At 43.8% G+C, this 24,023-nt stretch overlaps 1 protein-coding gene across 1 annotated transcript; it reads right to left on the bottom strand.

Annotated features, from left to right (window-relative positions):
* Window positions 1-289: 289 nt before the first annotated feature.
* On the bottom strand, window positions 290-22,969 carry LOC141073521 (uncharacterized). Its single transcript, XM_073560786.1, has 6 exons — window positions 22,061-22,969; window positions 21,211-21,370; window positions 20,138-21,100; window positions 1,430-1,884; window positions 604-852; window positions 290-501 (listed from the first exon to the last, which is right to left on the bottom strand). Exons 1-6 carry the CDS (start codon window positions 22,104-22,106, stop codon window positions 290-292), a joined length of 2,085 nt encoding a protein of 694 aa, XP_073416887.1. The 5' UTR covers window positions 22,107-22,969.
* Window positions 22,970-24,023: the final 1,054 nt, after the last annotated feature.

Genomic DNA, 24,023 nt, shown 5'->3' with positions numbered 1-24,023 from the left:
TAGCATAAGAAATCACCCTCTTTTTCCCATCCTACACCTGAGACAACACAGCCCCAAGTTCGTGCAAGCTTCCGTCAGTGTGGAGAATGAACGGTATAGAGAAGTCCGCATAAGCCAGTATCGGAGCTTTGGTCAGCACCTTCTTCAAGTCATGAAAAGCCTTCTCCTGCCTTTCCTCCCAATGAATGAATCGACCTTTTGCATTCTGGGGTACCCTTTTCAGGAGTTCAAGCAAAGGTTTCACCACTCGGGCAAAGTTCATCACGAAGAGACGATAGTACCCCATCTGTCACAGGAACTCTCGGACATCTTTTACGGTCTCCGGGGTCGGCCGATCCGGAATCACCGCAATTTTCTCCCGTGATGGCTTCACTCCCTCGGAGGAAACAACATGACCTAGGTCCTCGATCTGGGTCCGGAACAAGTGACATTTCTGCGTTTTCACTTTTAGCCCATACTTCTGCAAATAGCTCAGCACTTGCTCTAGTCTCCGCAGATGGTCTTTAAATGAGGCAGCGTACACTATGATGTCATCCAGGTAAATGAAAGTGGCCTCAAAGTTCAAATCACCTAGCTACCTCTCCATCAGTCATTGGAACGTACCGGGGGCATTGGAGACCTCCTGCATCCGAGCTGTACGGATTAACTGTTGAAACACCTGTCGCTGAGGGGTGCGAACTACACTGTTTAAAGACAAGTGAGAAGGTTCATCGCTCAGCAGTTTTATGAAATCTTTCAGGATATTCATCCCCAGGGTGACGACATGACAAAGGCCGGCTTCCCCCAGGGTCAGCACGATACCCCTCCATCCAAGATCCTTCCCGCACAAGGAGACCTGCATCCACACCACCCCTGCGATTGGGATGGGCAGGTGATTTGCCACTGTCAATTTTACTACCGGGCCCCACTCAGGCCAGAGAGTCTCTGGGAAGTGTCGGCGAAAATACGCTTTGGGCATCGTGGTCACTTGAGACCCAGTATCCACCAGGCAATGCACAGCCTGACCATCCAACTCAGCCCAGACCAGCGGGCATGTAGACACCAGATTTGTGGGACTTTTACTACTCCTTCCTTTCCATTTTGGCTCTGGGCAATGTCCCCCAGGCTCGGAGCCCTCTGGTTTAATGGGCGGCACGGCCGAGGCCAGACCCATCACAGACATTCCCTAGCCATATGTCCTACTTCTCCACAGTTATAACAAGCGAAAGGCCTCTGGAGGCAGAACCTTCGGGCCTCGTGAAAGACATCTGCTTCACTTTGGCTCCCAGCAGTGCACTGGCTCGCTTCACTTTTCTCCTTTACCAGAGCCAGTTCCCCTTGTATATTCAACAGCTCTTTTTTCATCTCTTCAACCTATTGGGGTTCAGTAACTATCTGCACTGCTGCTTCACCACTCTGGATCTTCCCTACCGGGACCGTCACCCTCTACTCCTGTTCACATGACGGGCCTCTTTCCCTATGTCAGCAAAAGTGACACGAGGGTCTGCCCGCACCCACTTTCTCAGGGTCTGCTTGGTCAGGGCGTCCCGCAGGCCAATCACCAACAAGTCATGCAACATGACATCTTTCGGCCCTATACCCATCCCGTCCTTTCTAACAATGATGCTGTGTAATTCTTGCAGAGCATTTATATATTGCATAACCATCTCCCCTTCACTTTGCATTTGGCTAAACAGGCAAATCCTAAGTTCTCCTACATCATTGGGGACCCCATGGGTCGCCTCTAAGATTTTAAGCACTTTAGCAAATGTATTACGGTCTCGGGGGGTATGCAGCATCATGGAGTTACGAGGCTCTCCATCCAAAGCCATAATGGACACCTCTGCTTCAAGCGCGTGAGTCATAGGGTGCATTCTCATCATACCCTTCATGCGCTCCATCCAACTACACAACATAGTATTGGACCCCGTAAATTTCGGTAAGATACTCGGCAAGGCCCCCAGGGAGATACTGGTTCTGGGCCCAGCTGCCTGTTCTGCTGCTTTCGGGATATTAGACTGCAACCTACCCAATATGCCAAAATGTAAGGAGGGTAAGATTTGTTGGATGCAGTGAAGAGCCGGAGGCAGAGAAGGGGTTAACAGTATATACTAGAACAGGTTATTATTCAAGGAATACTCCATGCAGGGAGACGAGATCATTAAAGACAACTAGATTTACACACAAACATAATGCTTGAGAAGAATATATACAAAAAAGGTAACTAATCGCTTGCAGTTCTTGTTGGGGAAAGGCTGGAATATCTCTCACTGACGTTGCAGATCGTGGACAATGTCTCTAGCTCTGTTATGGAGGTACGAAAAGCACCCTCTCTCGCCAGTGCCGATGTATCCGGTTCCGCTTGACGTGGGTGTGCTGGTACATAGAAGCAGTCCTTTATGTAGATTCCTCTGGAATGGCGCCAAACACGAACCGGGTGCACACACGCAGGCCAAGGCAGCTTGCGATCCTCCAGAGTAGTCTCTAGAAACAAAGCATGTCAGCTTATCTGCAACTGCAGGCAGGAAGGTGCCGTCCGGCAAGGAAGACCCCAAAGGCAGCTCATTCGGGCCACAGTTAATTTGACAGTTAGAATGCTGGGGGTTGGTTGAAATGGAGTTAGCGATCGGAGCAGTGGGGAGGGAGTCAACCTTCTCCTTGTTCTCCTGTCGCATTCCCGCCAAGTCTGCTCTGTTCCAGTGCTCAGTCCCTTTTATTTTCCCCACGCCCCCTGCTGTCCAGTGCAAAGGTCCTCCCCTCACAGAAGAACCTTCCCCCGGCAACAGTGGTGACAGTCCCGATAGTTCCGGTCCCAATGTACACCGGAAACCACTGACTCTGTCCCGGCTCATCTTCTTACACCAGCATAATGTGTTGTGAGTTCATTTTCCCCTTCGTCACAGAGGTCTGGTGAACTCCCTATTCTGGTAAAGGAAGGTAATGAGCCTGATTATCAGGCATCTGAGCCTAATGATGACTCAGACTGGATATAAGGCTGCCGACGCCCTTCTGCCCTGCGGGTGATTTCTCTGTGGACTTCTAGGAGACCATTCTGATTCCTGCTCCTCTAAAGCTAAGTTTTCTGTGCCTGTTAGCATTTGTGTTTTGTTTTTGTTTGCCTTGCTTTTCTGGATTCTGCCATTCCCTGCTGGGGTGAGCTGAATTTCCTTTTGCCGGTTGCTCTGTCTTCAGAATATTCCTGAGTACTGACATAGCCTTTTTGAAGCCTAGCGTCTTCAGGGCCTTTTTCACTGTCAGTCTGTTGGCTCTTATTTTCATAGGGTTTTTCACGGATTGCAGACAGCAGCCTTCCTGTCCTTTCCTATCTAGTTAGCTTGGGCCCCGTCTTTGCTCAGTCTATCTTTCTGTCTGTGTTAGTGTTCTTTCTTCTTGCTTCACCGTCATTATATGTTGGGGGCTGCCTTTTGCTTTGGGGTCTGCTCTGGGGCAGTTTATATTTCCCTTTCTGTCTTTAGGCTATATAGTCCTCCGGCTGTGATCGAGGGGTCTAGGGCATCGTAGGAACCCCCCACGGCTGCTGCTAGTTGTGTTGATAGGTTCAGGGGTCTGCAATTCGATAGCTGCCAACTTCTCTGGTTTTCTGGACTTAGCTTGCATTTCTGTTTTTGCCTCCTATGGTGACTCATTCATAACAATAATGTATGATAGCTAAATCCCTCTAGTCTTCATTCCAAGTACATTACATTGGTTTGTTCATGGAACTAATGAACTGGCCATTTCTCCATAATGTCCTAGTAGCTGAATTGAACACAATAACGCCAGGTCATATGATAATTTGCTACTATGAGCAGACTGTACAGCCTAAACTTGCGACTATGGCCGTTAACAGGTTGAATGTAAAGACATTCTTTAGCGTTTAATGAAGCTGATCGTCATCCCTGGGTAACGCACAATTGTCACCATATTCTTAGAAATGATAATTAGCAGAATGTTGAAACTGTTTCATATTTGTGCTTAGAAGATTATTGCAAAATCTGCATAAAATGTGAATTTTTGATTAGGGAAATGCATTATTTATGTGTAATAATAATGCATTCACTAGAGATTGCCAATTTTTATATGGTTTGTAATAACTGATGAGCATTTGTATTTAATATGTATTGTTTAGGTCTGCAGCAGTGAAGTCAATTTGCTTTATATTATTAATAAGATAAAAAGATTGTAATAAGCACAGTTAGTGAATAATTGCTACTATTAGCAAGTAAATTGATGAGTTTACATCTTCTGGTTTCACGGTTTTTATGGCTCGTAAAGTTCTACTGTAATACCTTATTAGCTGGCATGATTATGATTTACCTAAGGAATAAATAATACATACTGTAGAGAAAAAGGGTTCCCAAATCAAATACAGTATGGAGCTCATCACTACCATGAATGCAAAAAAAAGGTTCTTTCAATTTCTCCAACACTTTCTCATATTTTTCTAGCAATGCAAAACCCTTAGAGAAGGGCATCTCATCATTTGGTAACAAATAGATGCAATCAACCAAGACCGTTCTACATAGATTCCCATAAAGAACAGTAGAAAGCTGCTTTTAAGGTGAAAGTGCTCACGCTTCCTATCTAGTGAGACCCTATGGAGCTGGACAGGTTACAAATTTGGCATGACCTCTCTGATTTTAAAACATGAGCAAACTTTCATAGGATCCTGTATGCATCTGAAATACTTTCTCTCATACTGAAGAATAGAGTGCAAGTGATTGCTGATCCTTTTCCATGTGAGACGTTTTCGTGGACACATGCACCAAACAATGCAGAATGCTGACAGATTTTGACATACAAGACATTGGTTGTCTCGGCCCCTCTCCTCAATTAGTTATTAATGAAAATTAGCCAAAAGCTATTGCATTATATAAACGTGACTATAAATATTAGATAAATGTCAGCCTACCCACATGATTTCTCCCTGATCTCTGGCTATCTAATGTTTATTACTTCAGCAAATCAGGATAAGTCAGAACCAGCAATGCATAGAGGGGACAGAAGTGTCAAGTTGCTTCCTACTCCACTCTACCAATTGAAAATACTTGAACTTTTGGCTGAGAAGGCATATTAATGAACAATCAAGAGGAATGGTGCTGGCTGCGTGAGCATCAAGCAGACATATCTGGAGTATAAAGTCAAAGGGTCTCCTTCCTAAGATCTCTTATGCTCTTCTTTTGACAAATTCAAATTTGCCAAAATTTTGATTGAAAAAATTGCTGTGACTTGCATGTGCTCACATTTCTGTAACAAGATGAGCATAATACTCTGAGGGTATCTAGCCCATTTTAAATCCTTTCCGACACATGAATCGGTACACCATATTTTGCTGTGTGCTCATGCAAATGGTCATGCTAGGACGTTGTAAGGGGTAAACAAGACTGTCGTGTATAGACGTGTGTATATCAAGGTATATTGTTATTCTGCCTTAAGGTAGGGAGAGTGTAGAACCCTATTTGGTCCTCTAGATGGGGTAAAGTGATGCTCAGAATTTAAATAGTTAAGGGGCTAGGCTAATTGTGGTTAAGCCGAGGAGCATCCGGCATGTCTCTCAGTTGGGCTTAGTAGGTCTGACAGGGCAGGTGTCTCCGTAACATTTAAGGACACAGGCCCAGCTGTTCAGGGTCTGAGGGCCATAGATGACAGCAGTGCAGAACATTGCAGTACCGATCACTACACTGCAGATGGTAGTGAGACAGTTAGCAGCAGTAGGGCAGCACAGATCGCTCATGCTAGAATCTGTTCAGTTTGTGACTATCCGCCATTTTCTTGTAGTGTTCTGGCTGCTGGTCTTTTTCCTCTGGTGCTGGGTTTGTCTTGGGTCAGGTGATTGTATCATCCTTTATTAACCTGCACATGTCTCCCATTCCTTGCTGGACAACAGTGTTAATCAGCTTAAGTTCTGGCTTGGAGCTTTACTTTGCCTTCTGTGTGTTTAATTAGTGCAGTGCTGGGATCTATGGTTCTGCTAGCCTTAAGGTACTGTCACACTTAGCGATGCACCAGCGTTCCCGACCAGCAATATGATGCAGTCAGGATCGCTGAAGCATCGCTAAGTGGTCGCTAGTGAGCTGCCACACAGGCAGATCTCACTATTGAAATCGCTGAGGACGGCGGTCGCTACTTACCTGTCACACCAGGCGATCCTGCGTCCTCCCGCTCGGCTCCACACGTCGATCGTCGTCACAGCAGGAAGCGCCGCAGGAAGCTGACGACGAGAAACAGTCCAGCCTGTTCTCGCGCGATCAGCGATAACCAGCGGGGGGAGCGGGATGTAGGTAAGTATCACATATAGTGATATCGCTAGCAATATCGCTATAACGTCACAAGTTATAGCAATATTGCTAGCGATATCTCTTAGTGTGACATGCCCTTAAGTTTCTGTTTTCAGTTTGTTTCTGCAGCCTTCTTTTTGTTTTCTTCTACGAGGTGACCCGTTTTTGTACCCAGTCCTTAGATCTTTCAGGGACCCCCTTCCCCTATCTATAGATCTTCGCTTGAGATTAACCTAGGATCGTCGGTGGATCTATTAGCAGGAATGGGTCGCCCACTCCATCGTAGGGTATCAGCCTAGTCATAGTGCAGGGTCAGTTTTCCCCCTTCTACCCTATTCCTGTGCTGCAGAATCGTAACAGTTTGTCCAGCCTGAGAAAGTATAAAAAGAAAAAAAAACCCTCCCGGATTTCTGCAAAATGAACAGCATTCAGGATCTCGCTCAACGGCTGCAATGGTTAACGTTGGAAGTTTCCAGCTTACAAAAGAACGTGAGTAATTGCCCAGGTGTCCGCCCTGAAGAGCCTAAGGTGGGTTTGCCTGAATGTTTTTCTGGTAAACTACAGGAATTTTTTTTGTTTAAAAATGCATGTTTACTTTGGCTTAGGCCCAGGTCTATAGGGGCTGAATTACAACATGTGGGGATTATTATGTCCTTATTGCGAGGGGAGCTGCAAGTTTGGGCATTTTCATTACATCCAGATGACCCTAGCTTGGTGTCAGTAGAAACGTTTTTTTCTGCTATGGGGTTAATATATAACGATCTGGATCGGGTTGCTACAGCCGAGACTAAATTCAGGTGGCTGAAACAGGGTTCTGGTGATGCTGAGGGATATTGTACCCAGTTCAGACGATGGTCTGCAGAAGTCAGCTGGAATGATCCAGCACTCAAGAGTCAGTTTTTAGCAGGTCTGAATTACAGGGTTAAAGACTTACTCATTGCATACCCTGCACCTGCTACACTTGAGGCCGCCATGCAGTTAGCCATCAGTGTGGATAGAAGGAGACCCCCGTGGACTATGGGGAACTGATGCAGCTTGGGGCGATGTCCTCTCATTCCCAGGAAAAGGTTGTATGCCAAGTTAGAGAAGTGTGCCTTCGAGCAACCCTCTCTGCCATTCCTTGGTTACATTATCTTGTCCAGTAGTTTGAGGATGGATCCCGAAAAGTTGGCCTCTATTATCCAATGGCCCCGCTCGACCGGGCTTAAAGCGATACAATGGTTCCTGGGGTTCACTAACTATTATGGTCAATTTGTTCCACATTTCATTTATTCCAAGGACTGGCCTCCCAAAGCAGAGGAGGCATTTACCTCCTTAAAAAAGCCTTCTCTTCCGTGCCCATGCTCCATCGGCCAATTGCAGATAAACAATTCTTTCTCGAAGTGGATGACTCCTCCATAGGCGCAGGAGAGGTTTTTACCCAGAAGGCTTCCTCCGGCAAATGGTCACTTGTGGCTTCTTCTCGAAGGTTTTTTCCGCTTCCGAAAGAAATTATTCCATCAGAGATTGGAAGTTACTGGCTATCAAACTGGCTCTGCAATAATGGCATCATCTTCTCGAAGAAGCAGTTCAACAGGTCATTATTTTCAACGACCCTTGTCAGGCCAGGTTGTCTCTGTTCTTTGCTCGATTTAACTTTGTTCTTCGTTTTCGCCTTGCTAACTAGAACATCAAGGCCGACGCTCTCTGTATGTCCTTTCTGCCTCCCGACTTGGAGGAGGAACTTCAACACATCATTGAGCCCTCCTAAATGATAACAGTGACCTCTGTCAATCTCTCTAAGATTCCTCCCAGTAAGACTTGGGTTGGTAGTTTGGACAGGAAAAGAGTTCTTCAGTGGGGTCACTCTTCTCCGGTCACGCCGGGCAAAGGAAGACTTTGCAACTCATTTCCCGTTATTGCTGGAGGTCTACCATGCATAAGGACATCTTGGAATATGTCTTGGCTTGCCCCTCTTTTGCCTGAAATAAAACTACAAAGCGTCTTCCATCCGGACGTCATCTGCCACTTCCCATTCCTTCAGTTCCCTGACAGCACATTGCTATATACTTTATTATGGATCTTCACATCTCATCTGGCTGCTCCGTTATATGAGTTGTGGTGCACTTTTTTTCAAAGATAGCTCACTTTACCCCTCTGTCTAGTCTTTCTTATGCTCCTGAACTTGCCAACCACTTCATTCAGCATATTTTCTGTCTCCATGAGATTCTTCACATTGTGTCCAATTCACTTCGAAGTTCTGGAGGGCGATCTGTAAACTAATGAACATGGAGCTGGATTTTTCTTCTGCGTATCATCCTCAATCCAACAATCAGGTGGAGAGGGTCAATCAGATCGTGTCCGGGTACCTGCGTCACTTCATCAACGTGCACCCCAGCAACTGGGTCAAGTTACTACAGTGGGCAGAGTTCTCCTGCATTATCACGTAAGTGAGTCCTCTGCTGCAACTCCCTTCCAGATTGTGTTTGGACTCCAACCCGGAATCCCTCTTCCTGTCTCTGGTTCTTTGGGCATTCCAACTGCTGACACTCTTGTTGAATATCTCTCCAAAGTGTGGGGAGACACAAGACCGCTTTAGAGAGAGTGTCACAGCATATGAAGAAGCATGCCGATAAGAGATGCCTGGGTGCTCAGACCTTTCAGCCTGGAAATAAAGTGTGGCTCTCCTCCAAGTACATCCATCTGAAAATGCCTTCCTACAAATTGGTACCTTGCTTCATCGGTCCCTTTGAGGTCTTGAAAAAAATTAATGCTGTCTCTTATAAGTTAAAATTGCCTGTCTTTGGCGTCGAGTTCCCGCCACTGCACAGGGGGAATCTCAAGCCAAGTCCTCTGCTGTCTCCCATTCTTCTTCAGCCGCAGATGTTCCTGCTCAGCAGAGACGTTAGTCCCAGTGTCTTGCTCAGGTTAATGCTATGCGTTTGCTGCTGCCGCCCCAGGTTCAGCTATAGCATTCAGCATTAGTCAGCGGTGAGCAGACACTCCTGGGACTAATTCCTGCTTTTCTCCATCTGAGCTTGCGCGTGAGACGACCGCTCATTGGTGGTCGGAGGTCACATACTCAGATCCTCAAGTAGCTCAGATTGGGTCATCAGCAAGGTCCTCGAAGGCTGCAGTTATAAAAGGATCACATGGCCGCATGGCCGTGCGCTAGTATAGACCATGTGGAGTGAGAGTTGTATGCACGTATGAATGTCTCTGGTGAATGACTCATTATGAAACCCCTACCCTTGATATGCATGTGTTGTTCAACCTTGTCAGTTAGTGCCTAGGCTGTTAGTGCAGGTAGGAGGCAGAGTCAGGGACTAGCTTCAGCGCCAAGTAGTGGCTTTGCCTGTACGTCACTGTGCACTTAAGGCTTAGCGCGTCTCACGTGCCTCCTATACCTGGACATAGCCGCACCATGTCTGAAGGTATTTACCCTTAATGTATCCTGCAAAATTAACTGTTCCCCATCGATTTATTTGATCAGAGTCCCTGTTTAACAGTAAGGCTACTTTATTTCTATGTTGTAAGGGATATATTGGGACGTATTTGTGTCCCTGTGTAATGACTATATAGGGAGACTTACAATTGCAGGCACCGTTGTTATTATCACCCCTTATTTTCTGCGGTCTGGTACTTGCAGGTGCACTCAGTGAGACTTCGATTTCTCTCCTTGGTGTATTAGATTCCTTTTTACCAAATCTCCACACCTTGGAGGTTTCAGTGTGCCTCACATACTTTTTGTTCTCATATGCAGCCAGATTATATTTGCTGAGACTTACCCTTGATAATATTATCTTGTTAAAATGATTCTTGTTTAATTGCTGATTTAAATCTTTGCTATACTACATAATTAACTTTCATCTTATGTATTTTTCATTGGGACACATCTTTTTGCCCCCCCGCGTGTATATGCAAAGATATCATCTTAGAGGATAATTATCGGTAATATTATCACTTCTTTCCCCTGCGGCTGGATATTTGGTATTTAGTGGGACACCTGTCTTCCTCTTAGGTGCTTGATGCAACAATTTATACACCAGTCCTATTGTTATAATAATTGTAATAAAGTTATTTCTTTTATGCGCATGCGTATGTATGTATATATATATATATATATATATATATATGCATATGTGTATGTGTGTGAGTATATATATATATGTGTATCCACAGTATATATGCACACATGATTGCATATGCCATTTATTTTGCCTAGACTTTGAAACTCTTTTTAGCTTACGTATTGTGAATATATGGGTGTTACCTTTGGGTGTTACTTTTTGTGAACGTTAGCTGGTTTTCCTTGTCTTGCGTGACTTCTCTGGTAGCGCAGATAAGGATAGCTAACAGCTAAGCAAATTGTATGTACTATTTCTGCAAACGCAATGTTTCAACACCCTTTCGGCTTTGCTATTTAAACTCTTAAGAATATGTATTGAGTTAGACAGAGGACGGCCCACACCTGGTGTGGCCGTCATTCTCTCTCCATGCCGGCATGTCCAATAAAGAAGCATCTTATTCAGGTCTGGACGATTTCTAATTGGAACATAAAAAAATCCCTGACATTTTGGTGCGTTGGCTGGGAATCCAACACCTTTCCCTCACCGGTGAGTACTGTAAACCGTGCACGGGGGAGTCTGGGACTCCTTAAGTAAGTCCTCCGCCTTGACATTAGGCATCAACAGGGGCATTACCAGTTATCCCGGTCTGAGGGAAAGTGACGGATTTCGTATAGTTTAAGGATCTCTGGGAATCATCTGTATCTGAATACAGGTAAGAACATTTAATAATTTTCATTATATTCGGTAACCTTGTTAATCCAGTATGAATGTTATTCTAGGAATTGAATGGGAACTGTGATTGTGGACTTTTCCAATTGGGGTTTGTGAGAGGCTCCTGTAAATTGGAAGTTTACATGCAATTGGAGTTATAAGAACTCCTGTAAGTTGCTAAGCTCCATAGATTTGGGGTTTGTTAGTTCTTGTAAGAGATTCCGTAGAATGGGTACAAAGCCAGTGTGAGAAGGCTACTGTGGAATAAAAAACTCCGTGTGCACGTTAAATTGATCTAGATGGGAGAATCGAGGGAGATTCTCGTCGGATTAAGGAATCCGCTGGATTAACCTAAAATAGAACCCAGTATAAGATGAATTTTTGCCGGTATTGTTTTGTCTTCTGTACTTTGTTGAATGTTGTTTTCTGTTAAGTGTGCTGTTTTGTCTGTCTTATAAAACTACATAGAACTAAAATGCCATAAATATATGTTTTATGTTACACATGAGACTCCTTGAATGTTATCTTGAGTGAATGTAAATGAGGGAGTCCAGTAGGCGTGGTCAACAGTCATCTGTGGACTGGAGACAAATCATAGGTTATTATAGTGGTATAAATCACCTAGGTACACGTCACCTAACCCCCATAGAGAATATTCTATGTTGTTTTGTTATGTGTTTTTCTTTTAATAACACAGAGTGACTGAACCCTCCTCATTTTACTGAGGAGAGTCTGCGCCTGTGGTGCTCTGAATACCTGATATTAAGGACAGGAACATCTCTGTATATAAAGAGGCGGTGTCATTGGACTTTATCTCAGCACTTCAGGAATAGGAGTACGAGGGAACTTTAATCTCTTGTCTTATATGTCTCTGTGTATGTGTGTATGTCCAGTCCCTAATTGTGGAAGCTGTTGTACGTTGTCAAAAGTCCTTGTGAGTATATGTATCTGTCATATCAGTGACCATAGCCCTTGGGGACTTTCATGTTTGTTACACTGTGTTGTCACACTCGTCCTTACAGGCCTTCATTAGATGGAGGTGGCAAGATATAGAGATACAAGCTGGTAAATACCCAGGACATAGTGTAATCAGTGAGGATTATTTAGATCCTGGATATTAGTAACAGTAATTGAATTGTTGCTATTGGTTTTTTATCTTCTTGTTGACATATGAATTTCACTGATATTTGTCAAACTTCTTATAAGTGGGTAGAAATCCATTGTGCTCCAGGGTTTATATTGTGTATAGTCCTCATCTTGTTTGTCTTTTTGTGTTTAAGAATTTTATGTAACATCATTATGGGACTTTATCCCATAGATACAGATATATATATTTTAAGACCTTGTCCTCATTGTAAGGCAGAATTGTTATTGACCATTTCATCTGATGGCTGGAAAGTTATTAAGATTGTACCAAGAGGGTATCTTTGGAATGAAACTGGATATGGTCCTTTTTCATCAGGTACCCAGAGAGAACAGTCTTCAGATCAGATGTGCAATGTGTCCTTATTGGTAACTTATAGGCCTAACTCTTATATATTATAACAAATAGAGAGTAAACATTGTAGATCCCTGTCAATGTCTTTTTAGTCTTGAAAAAACTAGAAGGCACCACCCAGAGCAAACAGTCCTGAGGTGGGGAGATAAGCTGTGAGCATGAGGATTGTTGTGGAATGTGTTTGTGGTTTTGAGATAAGAAGGGGCCACTAGGAGACCCTGAATGTGTCCCTTGACAGATGGGTTGTATGTTATGATAAACTTAGTTTCATAAAATGTGAAAATTTGGTACAAGAAATGTGTAATGAGAGGAAATATTTAATTTGGCTAAAGTAGAAATACATGTATAAAAAACACTGTATTTCCAGAAGTAACTCTCCTTGTGGGAAGCCATGAGGTCACTTTTCTTGTTCATTCAGGAGCCACTAGAACCTTAGTACATCCAGATGAGATACCTACTATTAGACTGTCTGCTGCCTGCATAGTGCTAAAAGGAGCAAGTGGTAAGACACAGAGAACCATTGTCTACGCCTGTGGAGACACCGGGCCCTCAGCACAGGTAAAAGTGCAATTACACAGATTATAATATCAACTGTGTGGGAGGGATATGATGCAAGCCCTGAGCCTGGGAATAATTCCTACTACTGCTGGACTATAGGTGAAATCCATGGCTGAGACAATGGTGCTCCAGGGGTATGGAGAATCTAGATACTATTACAGTCTAGATCTAATAATGGCAGGACCATCCTTTATTATTGAGTCCTTCATCAAGGAAGCAATAGATAACGGTATACAAATGTAGATTTTCACACACCTGAAGAACTACACTGCAGCATGTACTACAGGTATTTTAGGGGTCCTGATGTAAAATATGGGAATTTCCATGCTCTAGATTGTTCTTTGCACACCATATACTGGAATTATAAAGGGAACTGTGTTGCCAGTTGTAAACTGTCAGAACAAATTAAATTATTTTTTGCTTTTTAGAGGTTCTGTGCCACATGTTTCCCTCTCCAGATGTAAAGGTTGATCATGGAAATTCCTTGGTGATTTTGTTGGAGTGTAAGGAAAGTAACGATGGGAGGTTTTGGTTGATGGCTTATTTTGCAATGCCAGACTGCAGGCATCATCACAAGTACTAAAGTGGAACACCTTTTCTAAACCCAGTGTCCACCTGCTGCGAGGCAGGGGAACGAGTGAGAAATGCTGATCCTCTCCCAGAATTAGAGGAAGAATTGACCACATACCCAGAATCTTTGTGGTCCTCATGACCTGCAGATGTGGGATTGATAAAAGGGGTGATTATACCCTGTCCAGCTCACCTTATAGCACGGCCTTGTTTCCAGTAGGGATGGCGCCCCCATCTGTAAACGAGGCTGTGATTCCAAGAGCCCCCACAGTGCCAGACCCCCATACTCTGCTGAATGACTGGAGGCCGGAAAATAAGGTCTTTACAGTGATATCAGTCTTCTTCAGCATCCTGGGACATCCAGATAGCCAGGTTTGGTTTGTATTCACATATAAGGGGAGCAGGTATACATTCACCAGCATCCCACAAGGGAACTGTGAATCACCTACTATTGTTTTCCAGGTAAAATCAGTTAACCTAGCTCAACGTGAGTCATCAGAAGGCAGCCAGATACTCTTATATGTGGATAACATGCTATTGGTAATTAAAAAAAAAAAAAAAAAAATTGGTAACAAAAGGGGTTATTTTTAAAGATGACCTATATGTATAAACTGCCCAGTAACCTCCTAAGATATGTCACAGTACTGAGCCATGGCATAAGCTATGTCTCAACAGGAGGGATGGTAGAGGTCATATATTACGTATTTATGATGTATGGCTTTACTAACTATTAAAAATGTTTTGTTTAATCTGCATTACTTGTAAAAAATAATTCCTAAGGGGACCAGAGAGAGGACAATTTCCTCACCCTGAATACTTATTCCAACACATTTGTATGGATTTTATTGAACAAGTGTGAGGGAAAAAGTACGGCCTTGTTATTATGAATGCTTTCAGAAGGTGGATTGAAGCTGTCCACCCTGATGCATTAGTGGTACCGAAGGCTCTTCTAAAGGAAATCATACCCAGATTTGGGGTTCCAGAAAATATATAGTAAACTAAGTAATGTCATTATTACCTAAAACATTGTCAATTGAGTTAGGAAACCGCTGTGCCTGTCATCCTCAGTCAGCCAGACTGGTTGAGAGACACAGTGGGATCTTGAAAAATAGGTTGACAAAGACCATGCAGGAAACAGGAAAAATTGGTTGTACTGTTTCCTATTGGTTGTACTAAATATGTATGTCACACCGACATCGGTAGTGCTGACAGCCTTTGAAGTCATACAGTATACGGGAGATCTTTTCTGTTACCTCAGCTAAAATCCTTTAGAAGAATAGATGAGAAAGGTGATTGCACATTAGCAGAATATATGGCTAAGATATTAACTCGTAAAGAAGTTTCTACTCGTAGTTTTGTTCCAGGAAAACCCACTAACAAAACCTGAGATCGTGAAACCTGCAGACTGGGTCCTTGTGAAGGTGATAAAGAAGAAACACCAGCACCATCCTAAGTCGGAAGGTCCTTACCAAGTCCTGTTGACTTCTACTGCAGTCAAGATTCTTGGGTCCATCTCTCATACTGTAAACTTGTCAGACAGGTAGGGACAGAGTAGGATCTGACTTGCTTGTCAAAGTCCAGCTACAAAGGGAGGTTTTCCATAAGGGAAAGCTTGTCTCAAACTGGTGAAGTCTCCCATTCATCCTCCTACCGGGACAAGACGGTCAGATCTAGGATGTGAACATCAGGGTTAGTCACATGCATATTCTTTGTGACCATAGTGATGGGAGATTGGAGGGTAATAGACCCAGCAGGAGAGGAAAGTCCAGGGTGGTAGAATGGTATCAGATTTAAGACTTTAAATCCTACTTTTGAAATCGGGCAGGAGGCCGCCATGTTAGTGGATTTCTGTCTGTTGTATAAATGATACAGAGATAGGGAACAAGCTGTGAAACTAGCAGAGTCTGATAAGTATGTTTGTGTTATGAGCTCTAATAGCAGAGGGGATGTATGTGTGTGACTGGCGTAAAGCAGCATGGACAATTGTAGCCGAGACTATAGGTATAAGCTTTATGGCTACATAGATTTTAAAGCCTGATTCTCCATTAGGAAAAAGGAGGTCCCCTTACACAAATAAGAATAATTGTAATCAGCTACTGAGAACTTTAAAAAAAAAAAAAAAAATCCTAAGATGAGGGATCAAAGGTTATAGGAGCTGATATATCAGGAGCAGACCCAATAGGACATTTCTACATAGAAGTTCAGAATAATAGCATACATAGACCCAAAGAAGGTATGCCAGAGAGAACCATAACAGAGTCCATAGGGTTCATAGTTAGATTGTCTAACTTAACTTATGAAGATAAACTAGCTCTAGAGAGAGGCTGTGAGAAGAATGAAAGGTTAGAATGGCTTAAATATACTGCAAAAAGCTTAAAAACTAAGTTATATATTAAAACTTATGTCTCCTCAGAAAGGGAAGGAAAATGTAAAATGTTATCATTTTTATTTCCTCCACTAGAGAATTCGGATATCCCACTACAGGTGATTGCTAATCCTGGTAACTATACTTGTTTTAGTCTTCCAGGGCATGGGCACGACTTCGGAGACCTACAAGGCGACTCTTGTAGAGAACGGATCATTGTCTCCCACAGGGACAAGTACTCAGCCATATGGTCAAACCAGACTACCCTGAGAGCGGATATATGGTGGTTATGCGGTGATAAAAGCATAAGAGCCAGACTACCACATGGTTCCCGAGGGGATTGTGCGGTGGTCCAGCTAATCATGCCGTTCCACCTGTTGTCAACAGGGATATGGCCAAAGGTACGTAGTGGAAGAGACAGAAGCATGAAACTCCACAAGGATCCTTCCATTCTAGTATCTACAGAGATGACATTGGAGTTCCCAGGGCAGCGACCAACGAGTACAAGGTTAGGATCCAGGTAGCAGCCGGGTGGGAATCCATAATTTGGTGGGTGATTATAAAAATGAATGTAGATTGGATAAACTACTTATACTATAACCAGCAGAGATTTGTTAATTATACCTGAGATGCAGTTAAAGGGGTAGCTGAGCAATTAGGACCAACTCCTCTCATGGCTTGGCAGAATAGGATGGCATTAGACAAGTTAGGCTAGTTTCACACTTGCTTTTTTTTGCAGCGCGTTTTTCCCGCAAAAAAATGCATTGAAAAAACGCATACAAATGCATACAAACGCTGCGTTTTTTTCAAGCATTTTTATGCGCATGCAGGAAAAAAACGCAGCGTTTTTGCGCGTTTGTATGCGTTTTTTGTGCGTTTGCGTTTTTTTACAGATTTTGGAAAAACCCCACAAAAAAGAAAAAACAACCATTCAACAACACACAAGACCAATGGGACTTCATTGTGGGTGTGGTATGTTAATATATAGACCCTGTCTACAGTATTCTTCACATTTGCTTGATTCTTCTCGTGACCATGGATCTGCGCTGGAAGAGTTTTGACTTCAACTTGGATTTGGACATCGCGATGGCTCAGGCGTATGCAGTTGCTTGCCATGAACAAAGGAAGAGAGAGAGGCAGCGAAGACGGCGGCGTATGTGGATACATCCGATTGTTGAACTCCGGGAGAGCCGTGGGGCATACCACACCCTCTACAGCGAGCTCCAGTCAAACCCGGAGAAATTTACAGATTATATCCGGATGTCCCACGAAAGTTTCATGGATTTGCTTGCTCGTGTCCAACAATCCATCCGGAGACAGGACACACAGCTCCGTCGTGCGATTCCTCCTGAGGAACGGCTACTGGTGACATTACGGTATGTTTTAAAAACCAAGGGGTGCGGTTTGATGTTTTTTTTTTAAATTTAGTATTCAAAACCTTGGGTAATTAGTTTTCGTGAATGTACTAATATTTTATTTTATAGTTTTTTAAAATAATATACATAAATATTAATTTTACTTCTTTGTCTGTTCACAGATTCCTGGCGACTGGAGAAACCCTATCTTCACTACACTTCCAGTACCGTATTGGAATCTCTACCTTGTCTGGAATTGTTGCTGACACCTGCCGGGCTCTCTGGAATGTTCTTTGTCCAGAATTTATGCCCCTGCCCACCGCTGAAAAGTGGATGGAAATTGCTGACAAATTCTGGACAGTATGCAATTTTCCCAACTGTTTGGGAGCTGTTGATGGTAAACACATACGGATCATCAAACCCCAAAGAACGGGATCTGAGTACTATAATTACAAAAAGTACTTTTCAATAGTACTCATTGCGATTGCGGATGCCGGATGTATGTTTGTAGCAGTGGACATTGGAGCATTTGGCCGTGGTAATGACTCACAGGCTTTTAAAAACTCAGACATGGGCCGGAGGTTGTATGGCAACCAATTTAATTTCCCTATGCCACGGCCTCTTCCTCACACCGAAGCTCTGCCACTGCCCTTTGTAATGGTTGGCGATGAGGCTTTTCAAATGTGCGGAAACTTACTGAAACCCTACTCCAGCCGGGACTTGGACCACACCAAAAAATATTTAATTACAGGCTGACCAGGGCCAGAAGAACTGTCGAGTGTGCTTTTGGGATTCTTGTCTCCAGATGGCGAATTCTTGGCACGGCCATTAATCTTAAACTTGAAACAGTCGATGAGGTGGTGAAGGCCTGTGTGGTTCTACATAACTTTGTGATGGCTAAAGAGCACCCGACCTTTGAACTGGACGATGATGCTCCTAACCCATTGCCTGAATTCACTCAGCACACTCTCAGGTCATCCGTTGAAGTTGGCCAAATGAGGGACCAATTTGCGGCCTCCTTTTTTTTTTCTGATGTAGGATGGGTGCACTGGCAAGATGAAATGGTGTAATGTTTTTGTTTGTTTATGGTAATAAAAAACCTTATTTGATACCATTACTGAGTGCACTATATTTTTTAAACTCCAATTAAATAAAAAACTTCCCATGTATAACTGAATTTTTTGATGTTCACACACCTGGGCAGGTAAATACACATATGAGTTAAAATGCAGCATTGATAGTCTGCGTGAAATATATTGGAACGAGCAAAGCTGCAGGCCATGAATCAGGAAACCAATTTTTTTCAAGAGAAAATTGTGCAACTAGTTGAAAAAAAAGTATGTGATTTTCTCAAAACACAACCCTCAAAACCCAACCCCAATGAAAGTCCATGGGGAATACAAGTCAGCATTGAGTGGATGAATGTAATCTGCTCCATTCCAACTTACAAGTTATTACACTAGGCCTTGGAATGACTATACTAGGCTGTGGTATATCAAATATGAGTATAGTAGGCCTTGGGCCTACTAGTATAGTCATATGTGAAATACCACGGCCTAGTAAAGTCATACCAAGGCCTACTAGATTTTTACCAACTAGGATCTTGTTTCACGAAAAACAAACTGGTGAAACTTGACAAGTTTCAGCAGTTTATTTTTCATGAAACCAGATTCTAGTTGGTAAAACTAGAGTTATTACACTAGGCCTTGGAATGACTACACTAGGCCGTGGTATTTCAAATATGAGTATAGTAGGCCTTGGGGCTAGTAGTATAGTCATATGTGAAATACCACGGCCTAGTATAGTCATACCAAGGCCTACTCGATTTTTACCAACTAGGATCTTGTTTCACGAAAAACAAACTGGTGAAACTTGACAAGTTTCAACAGTTTGTTTTTCATGAAACCAGATTCTAGTTGGTAAAACTAGAGTTATTACACTAGGCCTTGTAATGACTACACTAGGCCGTGGTATTTCAAATATGAGTATAGTAGGCCTTGGGGCTAGTAGTATAGTAATATGTGAAATACCACGGCCTAGTATAGTCATACCAAGGCCTACTGTAATAACTCGATTTTTAACAACTAGCATCTTGTTTCACAAAAAACAAACTGGTGAAACTAGAAAGAAACTTATTTTTAAGACAAGTTTCAACAGTTTGTTTTTCATGAAACCAGATCCAAGTTGGTAAAACTCGAGTTATTACACTAGGCCTTGGTATGACTATACTAGTCCGTGTTATTTCACATATGACTATACTAGGCCTTGGGTTGGTTTTTAACATGTATTTACCCATCAGTGTGTGTGAGCGGCGCAAACAACATTAATGAAACTTTGTAATGGTGAACCACAAATGTAAATTTATTTTTAATCACAAAAATAAACCAAAAAATTATTTTTTCCGGCGTTTGGGGGCAGATGGTTTCAATTTGGGGGTGTGCAGGGAATATGCAACACTTGCAGTTGAAGACGGTGTTTGAGGGGAAGGGGCAACAAAACTTGTGGGGGAAGGTAGTCCAGTTAAGGGAATTAAACTAGGAACACTTGGAGGAGAGGAAATCTGTTCAGGTACATTAGTTGTAATGGCATGTCGCCGTAGGCTTGTGTGCCTGGACCGACTTTGGCCCAATGCCCGCCTTGATAGATTTCGCCTTGAACTAGGGGCAAATATTGAATGTAGGTCCCCCGTCTGCTGGTGTGGCTGCTGCTGCTGCTGAGGTGGCGGCTGCTGCTGAGGTGGCTGCTGCTGCTGCTGAGGTGGCTGCTGCTGTTGCTGAGGTGGTTGCTGCTGCTGCTGAGGTGGCTGCTGCTGCTGCTGAGGTGGCTGCTGCTGCTGCTGAGGTGGCTGCTGCTGCTGCTCTTCGTTGGCAGTGCTCGTCCTTGCAGGAGGACTGGTGGCGGCAGTGATGGTCCAGGTTTGCAGAGTGGTGGTGGCAGGGCTACTACATGTTGTTGTAGCGGCAGGGCTGTTCCATGTTTGCCTAGTGGTGGCTGAGCTCCACGCATGCATGGGAGTGGCGGTGGTGCTCCAGACAGGAGCAGCGCTTGCCATGGTGGTGTCGGTGAAGTGACCAGCTGCACTCAGACTTGTGGTGGTGTAACGGTGGGTGTCCTGGCTTTGAATAGAGGTGTCCGTGCAGTGGTATGCAGCACAAGTCGGTAGTGAGGTGAAGCGAGTCAATGGTGGCACAGGTGGAAATGACACCACTGACTGCTGACCGTACCGATTATGCTGCATAGCCTGCAAGAAAGCATTGTTGCAGGCCTGCAGCACATTCAGCTGTTGCTCAGGACTAAGGTGTTCCGCCATGCCCTTTTCAATCTTACTAAAAAAATGGTGTGCTGGTCTGTTGAGGTCGGCCTCCAGACGGTCAAGGCGCTGTTCTACAGAATTGAAGCGGTGTTCAAAGTGGTTAAAACCACGTTCCATGAGTGCAAAACCGCTTTCAACTCTGTCGGACAGTGACTTGAGGCTGGAATTAAAGGCCTCGCTCAAATGCATAAACTCGGGCAAGACATTCCTGTCCAAGGCCCTCTGCCGCTGGCGGGTAGTGCCCGCATAACCAGTGGCAGAGACCTGGGACTGGGGAACACCTGATGGCCCAGCTTCCTGGTCACCAGCTGTGTGTGTGGTTGACCTGCAAGGTGCTTCCTGGCTGTCGGATGGCTGGGACGGGTCAGAGGACGTCCGAGGAAGGACCGCTCCAGGGCCAGGTTGCAGGGTGCTGCTCCAGGTGCTGTGGAAGAAAGGAAAATGATTACTACCATGCCTTTACAAGAAGCATCAGCTGTGGATTAGAAAAACACAGATTAATAAAAATAAAAACCCAAAATTTATAATACTTACGATCTCGTGGCAAGGACCGGTCTTAGGAACTGCAACGCGTGATAGTGACGGTATCGAGTTCTGGTCCTTGACGCAGATCCACTGCGAACCTGGCCCTCAGCACGAACATCACTGTTGAAGCGGTCCTTGATCGAACGCCAACGTGTTCGGACTTTGTCCACTGTTGTTAAAAAAAAAACAGTGCCGTCAAGGACAACAGTCACTGCGGCACAATATAGCAATACAATACTCAAAGCAGTCACTGTAGACCCCGATGACACTGTTGGGTTTCCTGCTAGAATACACCTAGCACGAAACCCAACAGTGCTGTCAAGGACAACAGTCACTGCGGCACAATGTAGCAATACAATACTCAAAGCAGTCACTGTAGACCCCGATGACACTGTTGGGTTTCCTGCTAGAATACACCTAGCACGAAACCCAACAGTGCCGTCAATGACAACAGTCACTGCGGCACAATGTAGCAATACAATACTCAAAGCAGTCACTGTAGACCCCGATGACACTGTTGGGTTTCCTGCTAGAATACACCTAGCACGAAACCCAACAGTGCCGTCAATGACAACAGTCACTGCGGCACAATGTAGCAATACAATACTCAAAGCAGTCACTGTAGACCCCGATGACACTGTTGGGTTTCCTGCTAGAATACACCTAGCACGAAACCCAACAGTGCCGTCAAGGACAACAGTCACTGCGGCACAATGTAGCAATACAATACTCAAAGCAGTCACTGTAGACCCCGATGACACTGTTGGGTTTCCTGCTAGAATACACCTAGCACGAAACCCAACAGTGCCGTCAAGGACAACAGTCACTGCGGCACAATACAGAGCAGGGAAATACTCACTAAACGCCTTTTTGGAGGATGCTGTGGCGCTGTCCCAGCCATCCATCAACGCTGCGGCCACCTCATTCCATAGCCGCCGGGTCACCACAATGTCCTTGTGCAGCCGGTCACGGCTGTCCCACAACGGCGAACGCTCCTGGACCAGGCTGATGAGCTGCTCATTATCCAGGTAGACGTCTTCATCCCGTTGTGGAACCTAGACAAAACACATTCATTAGAATAATCAAATTTAAATTGAATAAAAAGTTACAAAAAAAGAAACATAAAAAAGAGTAAAAATAGAAGATAAAAAATAAAGAACATTACAAATCATTTGATACATACATTCCGTATCACCACCGGGACTTGGCTTCGCTGCTCCTGCTCTTCGCCCTCACTAGTCCCGTCCGCAGAAGAAGATGATGATGACGATGTCTTAAAAAAGTTGAAAAAAACGTAAGAGATTTGGAGAAGCAGCAGATATACTTACCAGATGCACGAAAATAATCACCTCACGTTCTGCTTGCGCCAATTCCTGCCGCGATGGGGAATACTCGGATTCTGAAGACATACTGCATGTAAAAATAATAAAAATCATTAGTACATACATAATTTAAAAGGACAGGCATATAATGTAATATACTCACATTCTTCGCTGATAGAAGATGGTTTCCTTGTTGACTGTCTGCTCTCCAATCTGTCAGTGTAGTAGTGGCAGAGTTTTGGCAGGCACCTCCTTTATATAGACTTTTTTTTTTTACTTTAGAAGATTATAACTAGTACAACAAGTGGACACTACCAAAAAAACGCAGCGCTAAAAAAACGCATACATGAGCATGCCAGTGCGCACGTATGCGCATCCATAGGCTATAATGGCCATTTTTAGCGCAAAACGTGCGCATACGTGCGCATGCGCTTTTTTGCAGGGCCAAAAAATGCAACATGCTGCGTCTGTAAAATACAAACGCACACCCCAAAAAAACGCAGCGCATGAAAATCGCATACGTGTGCTTGCCAGCGCGCAGGTATGCGCACCCATGTTAAATATAGGGGAAAAAACGCATGCGCACGTATGCGTTTTTTTCCAGCGCAAAAAAACGCAAATTTGAAACCAGCCTTAGTAGCAGAAAAGGGAGGTGTGTATAAAATGTTTGGAGGATTTTGTTGCACCCTTTATCCCTAATACAGATTCTGATGGGAGTATCTCCAAAGCTCTTGATGGACTGACTGCCCTGTCTAATGAATTAGCAGAGAACTCTGGATATGACGACATATTCACTTCTTGGACTGAAGGATGGTTTGGGAAATGGTCCGGAGTATTCATTTCTGCGTTGACATCTCTTACCATCGTGGCCGGAGTGCTGATTGTTTGTGGATGCTGTGCTATTCTATGCATTAGAGGACTTGCTCAAAGACTGATTGACTCTGCCATAACAAAAAGTATGTATCAAGGAATGGAGACCTTGGAATCTAGCGAAAGAATGAAAATTTTGGGACTTAATGATAAATATACTGAGCATATTACTCTTCCTAGATTATATGAAGATCTTCAGTGAAATCTGACAAAAAGAAATCTGTCCCCCATGTGTACAGATAGATGATTTTATTACAAGATGAGGGAATGTTATAATAATTGTAATAAAGTTCTTTCTTTTATGTGCATGTGTATGTATGTATATATATATATATATATATATGCATATGTGTATGTGTGTGAATGTATATATATACACTCACTGGCCACTTTATTAGGTACACCATGCTAGTAAGGGGTTGGACCCCCTTTTGCCTTCAGAACTGCCTCAATTCTTCGTGGCAGAGATTCAACAAGGTGCTGGAAGCATTCCTCAGAGATTTTGGACCATATTGACATGATGGCATCACACAGTTGGCGCAGATTTGTCAGCTGCACATCCCTGATGCGAATCTCCCGTTCCACCACATCCCAAAGATGCTCTATTGGATTGAGATCTGGTGACTGAGG

This window comes from Dendrobates tinctorius, unplaced genomic scaffold (genome assembly GCF_039654945.1).
Source record: "Dendrobates tinctorius isolate UK_male_01 unplaced genomic scaffold, ASM3965494v1 ptg000304l, whole genome shotgun sequence".
Lineage (NCBI taxonomy): Eukaryota > Metazoa > Chordata > Amphibia > Anura > Dendrobatidae > Dendrobates > Dendrobates tinctorius.
The sequence above is the reverse complement of the archived record's forward strand: the minus strand, read 5'-3'. Positions and strand labels throughout refer to the sequence as shown.

Coding starts and splice junctions, on each gene's coding strand:
- LOC141073521 (XM_073560786.1), bottom strand. CDS start 22,106: ATGGATGGCTGGGACAGCGCCACAGCATCCTCCAAAAAGGCGTTTA. Junction 1,885..20,137: donor CAGCAGCAGCAACCACCTCA/GCAACAGCAGCA, acceptor TATGTTGTGTAG/TTGGATGGAGCGCATGAAGG. Junction 502..603: donor GGAGGTCTCCAATGCCCCCG/GTACGTTCCAAT, acceptor CCTCATTTAAAG/ACCATCTGCGGAGACTAGAG.